This window comes from Sus scrofa, chromosome 1 (assembly GCF_054392235.1).
Source record: "Sus scrofa isolate SSC_HxYL_T2T_F1_AM1 chromosome 1, Sscrofa_HxYL_maternal_Yorkshire_Landrace_v2.0, whole genome shotgun sequence".
NCBI lineage: Eukaryota > Metazoa > Chordata > Mammalia > Artiodactyla > Suidae > Sus > Sus scrofa.
Genome location: NC_139383.1, coordinates 105867607 through 105884426, shown reverse-complemented (window position 1 = coordinate 105884426; position 16820 = coordinate 105867607). Strand labels below are relative to the sequence as shown.

At 43.6% G+C, this 16820-nt stretch overlaps 2 protein-coding genes across 9 annotated transcripts in view; one reads left to right on the top strand and one right to left on the bottom strand.

The window, feature by feature from the left end:
- The window catches only part of KATNAL2 (katanin catalytic subunit A1 like 2), a 108663-nt gene extending 95965 nt beyond the window's left edge, over nt 1-12698 (bottom strand). For all 8 annotated transcript variants that reach the window (XR_014808416.1, XR_014808402.1, XR_014808409.1 and 5 more), the window contains exon 1: nt 12573-12698. Coding sequence is in view for 3 of the 8 variants with exons in the window: in XM_021092685.2 (XP_020948344.2) it covers nt 12573-12623 (51 nt within the window). In the remaining 5 variants the exon portion in view is untranslated. The remainder of the gene's footprint in view (nt 1-12572) is intronic.
- Nucleotides 1189-3461, top strand: LOC110260788 (elongin-A). The gene is given in 4 exon segments (XM_085020584.1): nt 1189-2061; nt 2148-2200; nt 2202-3256; nt 3259-3461. Coding segments are annotated over 4 exon segments (2184 nt in total).
- Nucleotides 12699-16820: the final 4122 nt, after the last annotated feature.

The following is a 16820-nucleotide window of genomic DNA, read 5'->3' as shown; positions in this document are numbered from 1 at the left end:
GTCCCTGCCCTTGCTCAGCGGGTTAACGATCCGGCGATCCGGCGTTGCCGTGAGGTGTGGTATAGGTTGCAGACACAGCTCGGATCCCACGTTACTGTGGCTCTGGCGTAGGCCAGTGGCTACAGCTCAGATTAGACCCCTAGCCTGGGAAGCTCCATATGCCGCGGGAGCGGCCCAAAGAAATAGCAAAAAGACAAAAAAAAAAAAAAAGGAGTTACAGATACAGAGAACAAACTAGTCATTTTCAGAGGGGAGGAGGAAAGAAATAGGTGAGGGAGATTAAGAGGTACAAACTTCTGGTTGTTAAATAACTCACAGGTAGAAAATGTACAGTGTGGGGAATATAGTCAATAACTATGTAATATCTTTTCATAAATGAAAGATCAAAACTTATTGTGTTGATCATCTTTAAGTGTATCAATATTGAATAAATAAATATTGAATAACTATGTTGTAAAACAGGAACTAACATAATGTGGCAGCTGAATTATACTTCAAAAACAAACTCATAGAAAAAGAAATCAGATTTGTGATTATCGGAGGCAGTGGGTAGGGGAAGGGGATCAAAAGGTATGAACTTCCAGTTATAAGATATATAATATATCTTATATATATATAGATATATATATATAAGATATATATAAGATATAAACAAGTACTAGGGATATAATGCATAACGTGATAAATATAGTTAACAGTGCTATGCATTACATATGAAAGTTGTTAAGAGAGCCAATCCATTCTAAGAGTTCTCATCACAAGGCAAAATTTTTTTCTATTCTTTAATTGTGTACCTATGTGAGATGATGGATATTCACTAAACTTATGATATCATTTCATGATACATGTAAGTCAAATTATGCTGTATACCTTAAACTTATACATTGCTGTAGGTCAATTACATATCAATAAAATTAAAATAGAGAAAGTAAAGGGTAGGGGAAGCTGTGCTAATTCAGAGATTTAGAGGATAGGACATCCAGGTACAATGCACCTCTCGCAGCCCCTTCGGGAAGGGGGCTCCGCGCTGGAAGCTGTTCCCATGTGGGGTTCCGAGTGCAGAGGTGGGGCCGAGTTCTGTGCGCCCTAGGGAGCGCCTGGCAGGGCCACTGGGCGGCGTCTGGGCTCCAGGTTGCAAAGGAGCCGCAGGGCCTGTCGCCCGCCTCGACCAGAGGAGGCTGAGGAGAGATGTGCAGCGCCCTTGGCCTCGCCGGTCCCTGTGGTAGTTCTCATGGAGAGCGTGGTGGGTCATACGGCCCGTCACGGGCAAACGCCAGTGAGTTGGAAGCCTGGCCAGGACCTGGAGAACACTGGAGAAGGAGGAGGCCATCTCCGTTGGACAGAAACTCTGAGCCTGTGGAAAGGGACCCGGGGAAGAGCCATTCCCAACCGCGGTCCCGGGACGCTCCTCTAGAAGAGGAGGCAATGGAGACAGACGCCTGCGAATGCCACGCAGCCAGGAACAGCAGATCGCACCGCCCTGAGCAGAGACAGAAGCACCGAAACCCCTGAGAGCTCGCGAGGCCCCGCCACCGGTCCCAGAGATGGGGGAGGGGCAGGGAGAGGGGCTACGACAGAAGGCAGTGCCACAAGGTTTTTCCAGCTTATTCTAACTATCAGGGATGTTCTGGTTATGGCTGGTCCCCTCCATGGCCTACGCGTCCTCATCTGATGTCCGGGGACCGCCACAGACACCCGGCCAAGGCCTGCAATGCACACGAGAAGCCTGGAGATGGCCTCTCTGATGCCCCTCAGGGCAAACGAGGGCTAGGCCAAGACCACCACCTGCGTGCCTCCCAGGGGAGAGGAGCTGGGAGTCCAAGCAGAGGGCACCAGTCTTCGCACAGGGACAGAAGCCCAGTGGGAGCCAAGGGGCAGGAGAAGTCGTCTGCTTTGATCAGCCAGAAATCAGGCCTCACTTTCTCCAGAGAAGAAAGTCCATGGCCCCTCTCCCGGAACAGCGCAAAGGAGACTCCGCCCTCTAGTGGTACCAAGGAGGAGAAGGAAAGAGTGGGCCCTGACATCCAGTTGTCACCTCCCCTCCAACAACCTTCAGACAACGACCTTAAAAAGCAAAAGCAAAAACGCCCCACCCGACGCCCCGCTGGGCGCCCGGGACCCTATTCTGCCGGGAGAGAGAAAAAAAAAAAAAAAAGCAAAAGCAGGAAGACTCAGAGGAAACCCAATCTGGCAGAAACAAGCAGTCTCGACTGCTTAGTCTTAGCAGAGGGGGCAGGAGGCCTGTTGCCCAAGGTGAAAGAGAAGGTTTTTAATAACCGAAAGATTCAAGAAGGGAAGGTAAGACCTCCCCATTTAGATGGAAAGCCAGTAGCTTCCCTCCCGGAAGTTCAGGAGACAGATGTGGATAATAAATGCAAGCCACCCATTATGTCTTTTGAGTCATACCTCAGCTACGACCAAACTGGGGAGAAAAAGATCATGAAAATATCAGCTACTGCTCTTGAAGAAAAAGGACATGAAAAACATGATTCAAGCGAAAACTTGGACTCCATTCAGGAACTACCTAAGGCGAGTGAAAACAAATCAGAGAAGCTGCAGCCATCTGGAAATGTTTGGGCCAAGCTGGAAAAGGTCTCCACTGATGCATTACCAGTGCAGCCAGACTTCCCATCACCCGGGGTCCAGGCCAATTACCATATACTTCCTGCCTTTGAAGTGATGTCCTCCTTCCAACCAAAGCAAAAAGCACTGTCTTTACCCCAGGAAGAAGCTGGATTTACTGGATGCAGAATGAATTCCAAGACGCAAGTGTTTTCTGGTTCCAGGTGTTCCTACCCCCCAAAAATGATGACCTTGCACCAGCAGTGCATCTGGATACTTAAAAACAACATCAATTCAATCTCTAAAGTGGGAGGAGTCCCATATTCAGTTCTTGAACCCATTCTGGAGAGCTGTGCACCTGATCAGCTGTATCGAATAAAGAAATACAACCATGTCCTAGTCAAAGAGACTGACAAATTGTGGAAAATCCACTGTCACCAAAATTTTAGGAAAGAAACACCGAAAGAGCACGAGTCATGGAGAGAGATGTACCTGCGGCTTCAGGATGCCCAAAAACAGCAGCTTCAAGCACTGACAGTGAATATCCAATCTTTTCATGCCAATAAGCCCAAAGGCCAACAAGCAAAGATGATCCTTTTCAACTCTGTGGCCAGGCCACTTTCTGACATTAGAAGGAAACAGAAGAGATTTGAAATAGGAAGAACAGCTCTCCTGGAAGAAGTCAAGATCAAGCCAGCCCAGTACCCACAGGAAGCAGCTGTACTCCCTCCATCAACAGCAACCTTAACCTCATCCATGAGAAGTGAGACCATACCTGCTCAAGCACCACCAGTATCCACCTGACAAGGGTGGTCAGCGGCAAGAAACCTGCAAAGAAAATCACCCCGATGATGGCCAAGACAACTAAAGATTTCAAGAATAGGTTCTCTCGACGATGAATTGAGGCCCGGCCATGGACGTAGAATTCAGGGGAAGGAATACAGGGCTGGGGGGGGGGTAGGGAATGGGACTTCCAAAGGAGACCAGAATCTTTTGTTTTGCAGAAATTTTGGACTCTGATTCCTATAGCTTTCAAGCATTGCACCAGTGAAACTACATGCCACAGCCATGGCCTCCCTGCCTAGAGAACACTTCAGAATTCTGAAGATGAGAAGCCTTATTCTCACTGAGGATTTTAAGAAGAATTATACTTTTGTTGTTAACTTGCCTTTTTGCAGAAAATAAGACACAGTATTAATTAATAAATATTACCTTCAGATTGCATTTATATAAATAAATAAAGTACTTAGCATAGGATTTTTTTTTTTTTTATGGCTGCACCTGCAGGTATGGACGTTCCCAGATGAGGGGTCGGATTGAAGTTGCAGCTCTGGCCTATGCCACAGCCACAGCAATGCCAGATCTGAGCCACATCTGTGATCTACACCACACCTCATGGCAGTGCTGGATCCTTAACCCACTGAGCAAGGGCAGGGATCGAAGCTGCATTCTCACAGAGATAAGTCAGGTTCTTAAACCCCTGTGCCACAGTGGGAACTCCATGGGTTTTTGTTTTTGTTTTTTAAATCGTAGGGTAGGAGTTTCCATCATGGCATAGTAGAAATGAATCTGACTGGGAACTATGAAGTTGCTGCCACGTCCAGCACTACAGGGCAACATTAGAAGGAAACAGACAGATCCTGGAAGAGGGATGGCGCAGCATAACAAAGCACAGAAGACTCTAACATTTAGAAAAGTGGGGGGTCAGGAGGCACCCCATTCCACAGAACAAAGGCGCCTAGGTTTTAGCCCACATGCCTTAACAAACCCAATTAGCATCCATGAGGCCAAGGGTTAGATCCCTGGCCTTGCTCAGTGGATTAAGGATCCAGCATTGCTGTGAGCTGTGGTGTAGTTGGCAGACATGGCTCAGATCCCCCTTTGCTGTGGCTTGTGGCATAGACAGCTACAGTTCCAATTTGACTCCTAGCCTAGGAACATCCATATGCCACAGGAGCAGCCCTAATAAGACAAAAAAATAAAAAATAAAAATAAAATAGGAGTTCCCATTGTGGATCAGTAGGTTAAAAACCCGTTATCAAGTCCTTAAGGATGCAGGTTCACTCAGTGGGTCAAGGATCCAGCATTGCTGCAAGCTGAGGCATAGGTTGCAGATGTGGCTTGGATCCGGTGTTAGCGTGGCTGTGGTGAAGGCCTGCACCTGCAGCTCCAATTCAACCCCTAGCCTAGGAACTTCCGTATGCTACAGGTATGGCCCTAAGGAGAAAAATAAATAAAGAAATCAATAACCCTGGGCAAACTGGGAGTAGAATAATGCTGCCTTATCTTGACAAAAAAAAAAAAAAAAATCTACAAAAAAAACTACAGTAAACATTATACTAGAGGGTAAAATGTTAAAAGCTTTCCTTTTGAGACTGGGGAAAAGACAATAATGGCTCTCATCCCCACTTCTATTCAACATTGTAGTATATTGGAGGCCCTAAGCATCTAAGATTAGGCAAGAAAAATAAACAAATGGCATAAAAATTGAAAAGAATTGGAGTTCCCATCGTGGCGCAGTGATTAACAAATCCGACTAGGGACCATTAGGTTGCGGGTTCGATCCCTGGCCTTGCTCAGTGGGTTAAGGATCTGGAGTTGCCGTGAGCTATGGTGTAGGTCGCAGACGAGGCTCCAATCCTGCATTGCTGTGGCTCTGGCGTAGGCTGGTGGCTACGGCTCCAATTAGAATTAACTTTGTCTTTTTTTTTTTTTTTTTTTTTTCTTTTCGCCTTTTCTAGGGCAGCTCCCGCAGCATATAGAGTTTCCCAGGCTAGGGGTCTAATCTGAGCTGTAGCCACCAGCCTACACCACAGCCACAGCAATGCGGGATCCAAGCCATGTCTGTGACCTACACCACAGCTCAGGGCAATGCCGGATCCTTAACCCACTGAGCGAGGCCAGGGATCAAACCCGCAACCTCATGGTTCCTAGTCAGATTTGTTAACCACTGAGCCATGGCTGGAACTCCTAACTTTGTCTTTAATCATGGATAATTTTATTGTGTATGTGAAGATATCAAAAGAATTCACAGATAATTCTTAGAATTAATAAATGAATTTAACAATGTTGCTAAAGATCAATATACAAAATCAATTGCATTTCTATGTATTAGTAGTAAGCATAAAATTAAGTTTAAAAAACCAAGAAACCAGGGAGTTCCCATTGTGGCTCAGTGGTAATGAACCCAACTAGTATCCATGAAGATGTGGGTTCAATCCCTGGCCTGGCCTGGCTCAGTAGGTTAAGGATCGGTGTTGCCCTGAGCTGTGGTGTAGGTGCTTGGATCCCACATTGCTGTGGCTCTGGCGTAGGCCGGCGGTTACAGCTCCCATTAGACCCCTAGCCTGGGAACCTCCATATGCCCCGGAAGTGGCCCTAGAAAAGGCAAAAAGACAAAAAAAATAAAATAAAATAAAATAATATATTCTTCAATTGAAAGAAATTTTTATTATAATTATTATTATTATTTTATGCCCCACCCATGGCATGGGGAAGTTCCCAGGCCAGTGGTTTGAAAAATCCTAAGCAAAATATTAGCAAATTGAATCAGCATTACGTAATATCAAACCTCAGTGCATATTAGGAATGAGGTAAAGTTATTTTAATATGAAAGAATCAAGCAATATAGTTAATGCATCACATTACAAAATAAAGAGAAATGATGCTGCATCCGAGCCTACAACTGCCTTCTTTACCCCACCGAGCCAGGCTGGGGATGGAACCCTTCACTCTGTAGCCACTGGTGGCCACTGGAGTCAGATTCTCAACCGTCCGTGCCACAGCAGGAACTCCGGGAAGACATTATTTTTAAAGTGTCAATTCTTTTCAAATTTATCTTCAGATTCAATGCCGTCCCAATCAAAATCTAGCAATCTTTGTGGAATTTGGCAAGTTGATTCTAAAATATGTAAATACATGTTGTCAATAATACTGTGACCATTTGACAAATAAGAACAAGTAGAAGTCTCTGCTCTAGTGGCTATCGAGAATGGATACAACTACAGTTATTAAGACTGTGTGGTACTGGCATAGGAAATAGACAAATAGACCAATGGAACAGACTTGAGGACCCAGAAACAATTCTGCATATTTTCCAAATCTATAAGTTCCATTTTAATCCTCTTTTATCTTCTGTTTTTCTCTTTATAATCATGTTTTCCTTAAATGCTTAAACATACTTATAATAGCTATGCTTAAAGATCCTGTCTGCTAATCTTGTCTTTTCTTGTATTATTGAATCTTCTTTTTGTCCTGATTTTGACACCTTTTCCTGTTTTTTATGATGGCTATTTTTTCTTGGATGTTAGTCTGTGAATCTCTAGATTTTATTACCTTCTTTTAAGTATGTTGAGGCCTTTTGTGGGGCAGGTAATTTAATGTTTTCAAGTTAAGTCTGATCCAATTAAGCTTTTTAGGAAAGAGATAATTTCAAGTCACCTTTATTCTAAGGCTGGTTTAGCTCACTCTTTAATGCATTCCTGTCTGAAAGTTGTACTAAATGTTCTCTTGTTCTGCAAGAAGTCTCCACTCAAGTTGAATGGAATTCAATTGTCTCTCAATGAGCACTAGTAGCTATTCAGCTTTAGTTCCTGGTAATTGGTTTTTCCTCAACTTCATACTTCATATGCACAGCTTAGAATTCAGCTAAAAGCTTTGAAGTATGGAGCAATTTGTTTGCAAATCTCTTTCCTCCCTGGTCTTCTTCCCTCTCAATTCTAACCACCTAGGTCTTCCCAAATCCTACTCTCTGTCTCATCTTTGCAAACTGCTGTGCTCTGCTTACATTCTCCCTTGTGCGTCAGAATGCAGTTACCACTTTCAGGCAGTAGACTTTCTTTCATGATCACGCTGTCCAATGTCTGAAAACTAGTCCAATTTCTTAGTTACATATAGCAGGAAGGCTAATCTGGAACCATTTACTCTTTCACTTTTGAAAGCAGATTGAGAACTATACTTTTTGTGCTTAAAAATAAAACCTGGGAGTTTCCCAGTGTGGCTCAGTGGAAACAACCTAACTAGTATCCATAAGGATCGTGGGTTTGACACTGCTCAGTGGGCTAAAGATCCCACGTTGTGGTGAGCTGTGGTGTAGGTTGCAGACACAGCTCAGATCTCATGTTGCTGTGACTGTGGTGTAGGTCAGCAACTGCAGCTCTGATTCAAGCCCTAGCCTGGGAACTTCCATATGCCTCACTTGAGGCCCTAAAAAGTAAAAAGAAATTAAAAAATAAATAAAACCTAATAAAGTTAATGTTTACTTTTACAAAAGAAAAGATGTTTTTAACTCAAAACATAAAGTATACAAATTCTTATCTATATATTCTCATATTCTTAGTTTGTGTTCTAAAAGAAAAAAAGAACAAATCTCCAAAAGTAGCAATGTGACATTACCAAAAATGTTCCAGGTTGTCTCATCAGTCTCCCTTTCTTGGTCCAAGCACAGGAAGAATGTGGTTCAACAGCAGTCACAGCATTTTAAAAGATGCCCACAGGGCTATAGCAGTGGTCAGTAGTGAAGCGGTTAATCTTTCTCATGTAAGAGTTACTTAAAATTCAGCTTAGCTTTATGGTGATTTAGGATTTGTTTAATTAGTATTTAGAACTGTGCATTGTTTATAGCTATTGGTATTTCAATAGATGCTTAAATGTTTGAACATTTAAAGTTTACTGAGCCTTAGTTCTCTATAGAAAAACATTGATGTAATTAAATTTTCAATTACTTTTTTTTTTTTAGGGGCCCCGGCAATTAATAAAAGCTAAGGCATTTAACAACACATTTAAAAACATAGTTGGCCACCTCATTAATTAGATAACACTTATAGTAGATATTTCTTAATATAAAAGTCTCACATTAGAAAGTCACAACTTTTGAAAAGTACATGTAATGACACAGAAGAAATAAAAGTAACTGTTTCAGATTCTTTTGTGTGCACATGACTGTGCAGATCAATTACAGCTTTCTAAAAACCATTCTTTTTTTTTGCTTTGTAGGGCTGCACTGGCTTCATATGGAAGTTCCCAGACTATCAGTGGAATCTGAGCTACAGTTGCCGGCCTACACCACAGCCACAGCAACTACAGACAAGTCTGTGACCTACACCACAGCTCATGGCAATGCCATATCCTTAGCCCACGGAGTGAGGCCAGGGATCCAAACCACATCCTCATGGATTCTAGTCGGATTTATTTCTGCTGTGCCACAAAGGGAACTCCCTAAAAAAACACTCTTCTGCATTGATACCAATTACTACTTTTTTTTTTTTTTTTTTTTTTTGTCTTTTTGCCTTTTATAGGGCCGCACCCGCAGCATATGAAGGTTCCCAGGCTAGGGGTCCAATCGGAGATGTAGCCACCCGCCTACACCACAGCCACAGCAACATGGGATCTGAGCCACATCTGCAACCTACACCACAGCTCACGGCAACGCCGGATCCTTAACCCACTGAACAAGGCCAGGGACCAAACCCAAAACCTCATAGTTCCTAGTTAGATTTGTTAACCACTGAGCCACGACGGAAACTCCAATTACTACTTGTTTTTAATTGTGTGGGCAAATTTAAAACACTGAAGCAATTGCTTCTCAGAGCTTCCCTGCCCTTAGCACAGGTTAGAGGGTCTAACCTTCAACTTGAAAAAAAGAAAGTGATCAAAGTTTACAGATTGGATATAGTCTTATTTTAATTGAACACTAAATTTAAAAGGGAATAGGAGAAAAGTTCGCATTATGCCTCAGCAGAAATGAACCCAACTATTATCCATGAGGATGTGGGTTCCACCCCTGGCCCCGCTTTGTGGGTTAAGGATCCAGTATTGCCTCAAAATTCCTTGTAGATATTCAGTACAATTTCATCCAACTCACTGATCACCTCCCCCACCTCAACCTTATTCCCTCCCTAGACCCCTAAACAGCACAATTCATTGGACTAAGACCCCAAAAGCTGAAGAATCAATGAGCATACCGAAATAGGGCTCTCAGTGACATCTAAGGAACAGAACAAAAAAATAAGACTGGGCCTCTGTCTCTAAGTTACATGAGTCCTATTTGAGAGGCTATATCCCATGTAGGAAATAGATAATAACATAAATTAATCACATAATAATTTGTATGGTACAAACTATATGAAGTGAGAAAACCTGTCAGATGAGAGAATGTGAAGGCAAAGCAGAAAGGGGCTGGATGCAGAGGTTGTGCCACATCATTATAGTACTCTGTATATTTTGTCAAGGTTGGGGGTTTTATCCCAAGTTTAATGGAAAGCCATTAAAAGGATCTCGCCCTGGGTTAATAGATACAAACTATTGCCTTTGGAATGGATTAGCAATGAGATCCTGCTGTGTAGCACTGGGAACTATGTCTAGTCACTTATGATGGAGCATGACAATGTGCGAAAATAGAATGTGTACACACACGTGTAACTGGGTCACCATGCTGTACGGTAGAAAAAAATCTGTACTGGGGAAATAACTATTAAAAAATAATAATAATTAAAAAAAGGATTTCACCCAGGGAGTTCCCATTGTATCACAATGGAAAAGAATCTGACTAGAAACATGATGTTGCAGGTTTGATCCCTGGCCTCGCTCAGTGGGTTAAGGATCTGGCGTTGCAGTGAGCTGTGGTGTAGGTTGCAGACGCGGCTCAGATCTGGTATTGCTGTGGCTGTGGTGTAGGCCGGCAGCTACAGCTCCGATTGGACCCCTAGCCTGGGAATCTCCATATGCTGCAGGTGTGGCCCTAAAAGGATTAAAAAAAAAAAAAAAATTACTCTGATCGCTGGATGACAAATGGACTGGAGGGAAGCAAACCAACAGGAGGAATAGGTAAGACGCTGCTGAAATGGTTCAAGTGAGAGATGATGGTGGCTTGTACCCAAATAAAGGCTGTGGCGATATGATTAAAGACCCATTATAGAAATAAAATCCATAGGATTTGCTAATGTCTTCCTTATGTAGAGGACAGGGAGGAGGAATTAGTAAGAAGAAGGAGCTAAAGATAACTCCTAGAATTCTGATTTGAGCAATTGAGTGAACGGTGGTTTCACCCAGAGAGGAAGGTTAAAAGTTAGGAATTGAAGGGAGTTCCCATCATGGCTCAGTGTAAATGAATCTGACTAGCCTCCATGAGGACGCAGCCTGGCCTCGCTCAGTTGGTTAATGATCAGGAATTGCCATGAGCTGTGGTGTAGGTTGCAGACACGGCTTGGACCTGGCATTGCTGTGGCTGTGGTGTAGGCCAGCAGCTGTAGCTCTGATTCGACGCCTAGCCTGGGAACCTCCATATGCCGTGGGTGCGTACCTAAAAAGACTGAAAAAAAAAAAAAAAAAAAGTTAGGGATTGAAGAAGTTAACATGCAGATACTTGAGATGTCCCAATAGATTTGCCAAGAAATCAATTTGTTCTCTACATGTTCCATCTTCTAGGACATCTCATGGGTTTGGGACTCAGCAAAGAAGTCCAGTCTAGAGTTAGTTTGGGGGAATCGTTGGCTACAGTTGGCATTGGAAGTCATAAAAATGTGTAAGACTATCCACCGAGGGCAGTGGTTTTCAAACCTGGAGTGTGCATTTACAACGCAGATTTCAAGATCCCCACCCCAGGAGTTCCTGTCATGGCTCAGGGGTTAACGATTCTGACTAGGAATCATGAGGTTGTGGATTTGATCCCTGGCCTTGCTCAGTGGGTTAAGGATCTGGCGTTGCTGTGAACTGTGGTGTAGGTCACAGATGTGCCTCGGATCTGGTGTTGCTGTGGCTGTCGTGTAGGCCGGCAGCTACAGCTTCGATTAGACCCCTAGCCTGGGAACCTCCATATGCCACAAGACCAGCTCTAGAAAAAGGCAAAAAGACCAAAAAGACCAAAAAAAAAAAAAAAAAAAATCCCCATCCCAGAGAGTTTCTGACCAGGTAATTACTGGTGAGGTTCAGGAATCTGCTTTATTAAAAGCCAACCCAAATTGCAGGTTGTTCAGGTTCCAACTGGAATGGGCTGAAGCACAATCCAGAGGTGAAGTAATAGCAAGGGCAAATGCAGCCAATCCTTTCCAGAAGCTGAGAGTAACAAATTGAAGAGAGGTTGGTAGGTAGAGAGTATGAGGCCTAACAAAGGGTTACCTTTTTTGTATTATTAGTTTTTGAGGGGTTTTTGTTTTTTTTTTTAAAGGTGAGAGACCCTAGAGTGGTGGTTAATAACACTGGCTATGTATCAGTCACCTGTTGAGGATTTAAAAAATACCAAAGCAGAAGATACACTAAAACCAATAAAGCAGAATCTCTGGAGGTGGAGCACAAATATTGGTATTTTTAAGTGCTAATTCCATATGTCATCCTCCTCCCTCCTCCCCCCGCACTGTTTTTGTCTCCCCAGTGCCTGGCATGTGGCACATCTTCAATTCACGTTTTTTTGTAGTGGAAAGTATTGCTGGGCCAATTAACCGATGGCACACAATGGGAAATAGTATGTTTGTAAAATTCACGTAATCTTCCTGTGAAAAATATTAAATAAAGCCCATTACCTTCCTTTTAAATGCGGGGACGCAAGCCTGAGAAAGGAATTGAATTCCTAAGGTGTCTCAGTCTTGGTAATAATGAATAAGGACCAGAACCCAGTATTCCAACTTCCAGGTCACTGCTGTCCCGCCTTTCAACAACCTCATTTTGACCTCTCCCCAAACCAGCTCGCCCGTCAAGACGCGGTCTGATCAATAACACCTCCCCTTCGACAGCTCATTTCCTCAGTCACAATCTACCCTGACGTCCCTTTCATCAAACCGTTGTCAAGCCCAGTCCCGCCGGGGTCCCAAACCCACCCTTCCTTCATCACCGCCTCAAACCCAGTCCTCGAACTTTTAACTGTGGGGCCGAAGGACCCACACTGCGCTTGCGCCACTCCGGCGGAGGACTCTGTCGCCACAGCAACCGGAGACACGCGAATCTGCCCGCAGAAACAGGAGGAGAGGAACTCCCGGTGTTACCGTTGTTGTTGTTGTTATTATATATGCTTTCCTTACCGCTTCCCGCGCCTGATGCGTGAATTTGAGGGTCTGGTAAGAAAGCTCCATCAGGACACTGTTTTAGGGACGGAGAGAAGGGAGAAAAGGAGCCAGGGACTATGGAAGCTGACCAGTACGTCCGCTGAAGGCGACTCAGGGAAACCTGACGCTTAACCAGCCCGCCCCCTTCACGATTGGCCAGAGGCTAGACCTACCAGCCAATCACTAGGCAAAGATGGATTCTTTACTCTTGCCAATCAATGTTAAAATAAACGTGTTATCCCGAGCGTTTGCACAGTACTGGCCAATCAAGAGACAGAAAGGGGATGATTGGCAGGTCCTGGGCATCTGCAATTGTTTAGGTTTCCTTAATTGTCTCTTAAAGTTTCCGTCTCTTAGTATTTATCCTTGATTTTGGCAGTTGTTCAGAGGCCTTTGTGACCCGATGCTTATGTTCCCGAGACTGTATTTTGGCATCCCATCTTCTCTAGGCCCCTCTCTCCCTCCCAAAAGTAAAGGTTTGGAAAGTCTTCCCTACTTTACTTTGAAATTGTCTGTACTTGGTCCATTTAGACTAATAGAATACGTTATGGACTTTGGCCGTTAGGGGCTTTCTTGGATGCAAACTCTGCATTAAACTTTCCCTTCTCCTCCAATTTCCCCGACGTCAGACCTACTCTCATTGGAAGTGGAGGAACATGAACTTTACCTTTTCCTCTGCTTAGTTTTTTTCGTGTCATCAGTGTCTTTCCCTTCTGTCTCTCTTGCTATGAGTCTTATTCTAATCCCCCCCCCCCTTATTATCTTTGGCTTTCTTCATCATTCTCTCCCCTCAGGATACAGAAATAGTTCTCCTCAGTCTAAAAAAAAAAAAAAAAAAACTCATAACTGTTGAACTGAATCACCTCTCTGGCTCTCACTTCAAGCTTTCTGAAAGGACTGGCTATCTCTTTCTCTTCCTCAACTCCCATTCATCTTTCAACACTTTCTGCCCCATTCCTTTGAAGATGTTCTTGCCAAAGTTAACAATACCAGAGTTCCCACTGCAGCACAGTGGGTTAAGAATCTGACTGCAACGGCTCAGGTCTCTGTGGAGGTGCAGATTTAATCCTCTGCCCAGCACACTGGGTTAAAGGATATAACATTGCTGCAGCTGTGGCTCAGATTCAATCCCTGGCCTGGGAAAGGTCCATATGCCACAGGTGCAGCACTAAAAAGATAAAAGCAAAAAACCAAGTTACCAATACCTCCCAATTAGGAACTCCAGTTATAGATTATTTTACACTGCGCTTAAACTTGGCACCTTTTGAAATTGTTCAACACTCTCTCATTAGTAGTAATACCTGCTTATTAAACATCTACAAATACATTTATAATCGGAAGTTCCCGTTACCATGCAGCAGGTTAAGAACACAACTAGTATCCATGAGGGTGTGGGTTTGATCCCTGACCTCGATTAGTGGATTAAGGATCTGGTGTTGCCATGAGCTCTGGTGTAGGTCACAGAAACAGCTTGTATCCTGCTCTGCTGTGGCTGTGGTGTGGGCTGAAAGCTCTGATTCAAGCCCTAGCCTAGGAACTTCCATATGCCGCAGGTGCAGCCCGAAAAATTAAGTGAATAAATAAATAAAAATAAATCTATAATTTATTAAACTTCTAAAGCAGAGCACCAGATAGTGTACTATGTAATTTATGTGATTATCCCACAGAGAAGCTATTAATGTTCCCAATCTACAGTTGTAGAAACAGGCTCAAAGAGATGAGTTAACTAATTCTAGGCTATCCAACAAGATAGAGTTAGGAGGCAAACCCTGAAGCCAGTGTTCCTTTCCTCTACACCATGATGCTACTCTTTCTGTCCAGTTTCACCTGTCATTTCCACCCTGACCCAAGGCACCTCCTCTCATCTCCCACTTTATAGCGAACTGCATATAATGCTTATGAACCAGTCCTGAGAAGCTCCTTTTGGCCCAGAGGATCACTCCTACCTCATTTGCCTAATAAAAGCCTATTTCATCTTGTAAGAGTCAGCTCAGGAATCACTTTCTTGGACAATTCAGAGGAGTTTCACATCACCATGCTTACTCCAGGCAGAGATTAGGTGGAGAGAAAAATTAGCCTGATTCCACTATATACCTTTTACACTACACTTAACACATTGTTTTGTTTACATGATTTTCAAGAAGTTAAAACTATGACTCTCTAGTTTCCACTGTGGCAAAATGGGTTAAGAATCTGACTGCAGGAGTTGCTGCTGTGACTCAACAAGAGGTGGCTTCTTTGGAGCTCTGGGACACAGACAGGTTCAGTCCCCAGGCAGCACTGTGGGTTATGGATCAACACTGCCCACACCTACGGCTTGGATCTGATCCCTGGCCTGGGAACTCCACATGAAGCGGGTTGGCTCCCTGAAGAGGCTTGGGTTCAATTCCTGCCCAGGTGTAGTGGGTTAAAGGATACAGCGTTGCCACAGCTGTGGCATACCTCACAGCTGCAGCTCAGATTCAATCCCTGGTCCAGAAACTTCCATATGCCACAGGTACGTCCATAAAAAACAAAACGAAACAAAACATCTCTTTAATGTGAATGGAATGATTTTACCTAAATCACTGAGGGAGCCAGTAAAAGCTGGTTTAAAGAGCATTTCTAGGGAAGGGATATTTATAGGAATTTTGAGGAAAAAAAAGTTAGACTAAGATTGCTAGGTTACATACGAAACCAGTTAATATTCTACAGGGTAATAAAAACCTTGACCTTTTTTTTTTCCTAAATGACATAGGTACATTCCTCTAGTTTGGGTCATTTACATTTAAATTTTAACCAATTAAAATTAAATAAAGTTAAAAATTCAGTTCCTCAGTCATGCTAGCAACATTTCAAGTATTCAATTGTCATATTAGTTAACTACTAATATATTGGACAGCACAGATATAGAACATTTCCATCATCACAAAAAGTCCTTTTGGATCAGTTGGGCCTCTTAAATATTTTTCTAGTATGACCTTGAAAGGTCATGCTGTACTCTCTTTTACCTTTGTTCCAAAATTAGTATAATTTGTGTGTGTGTGTGTGTGTGTGCCTTTTCTAGGGCAGCTCCTGGGGCATATGGAGGTTCCCAGGCTAGGGGTCGAATCTGAGCTGTAGCCACCGGCCTACACCACAGCCACAGCAACTCGGAATCCGAGCCATGTCTGCGACCTACACCACAGCTCATGGCAATGCTGGATCCTTAAACCCACTGAGCAAGGCCCGGGATCAAACCTGCAACCTCATGGTTCCTAGTCAGATTCGTTAACCACTGCGCCACGAAGGGAACTCCGAAATTTAGTATAATTTTTTTCAAGGGAGTTTCTGTCCTGGCTCAGCAGAAATGAATCTGACTAGCATCCATGAGGATGCAGGTTCAATCCCTGGCCTCGCTCAGTGGGTTAAGGATCCAGCATTGCCGTGAGCTGTGCTGTAGTTCTCAGGTGTGGTCTGGATCTGACATCGCTGTGACTGTGGCACAGGCCAGCAACTACAGCTCTGATTCAACCCCTGGCCTGGGAACTCCCACGTGCTGAGAATGCTGCCCTAAAAAGACGAAAACAAGATCAAAAAAATTTTTTTCTAAAGAATTTTCTCCCCATGACCACTGGCTTTTAAAGGTTTCTAACTGAGACCCACATTAGGAAATAAATACATTTTTAGTCAACTAATATTTGACAAGGGAGCCAAGAATACTCAATGGTGAAAGGATAGTCTTTCAACAAGTAGACTTGTTGATGGGAAAACTGGATATTCACCTGCAAAAGAATGAAACTGGACCCCAATCTTACACCATTCACTAAAACTAACTTGAAATGGATTAAGGACTTAAATGTAAGACCTGGAGTTCCCGTTGTGGCTCAGTGGTTAACTAATCCGACTAGGAACCATGAGGTTTCGGGTTCGGTTCCTGGCCTTGCTCAGTGGGTTGGGGATCCGGTGTTGCCGTGAGCTGTGGTGTAGGTAGCAGATGTAGCTTGGATCCTGCGTTGCTATGGTATAGGACGGCAGCTATAGCTCCGATTAGACCCCTAGCCTGGGAACCTCCATATGCCACAGGTGCGGCCCTAGAAAAAAACAAAGACAAAAAAAAAAGTAAGACCTGAAGCCACAAAACACCCAGAAAACATAGGGGGAAAGCTCCTTAACATTGGTCTTGGCAATGAGTTTTGTTTTCTTTCGTTGTGTTTTCTGATATGACACCAAAAGCACAAATGACAAAAGCAAAAATCAACAGGT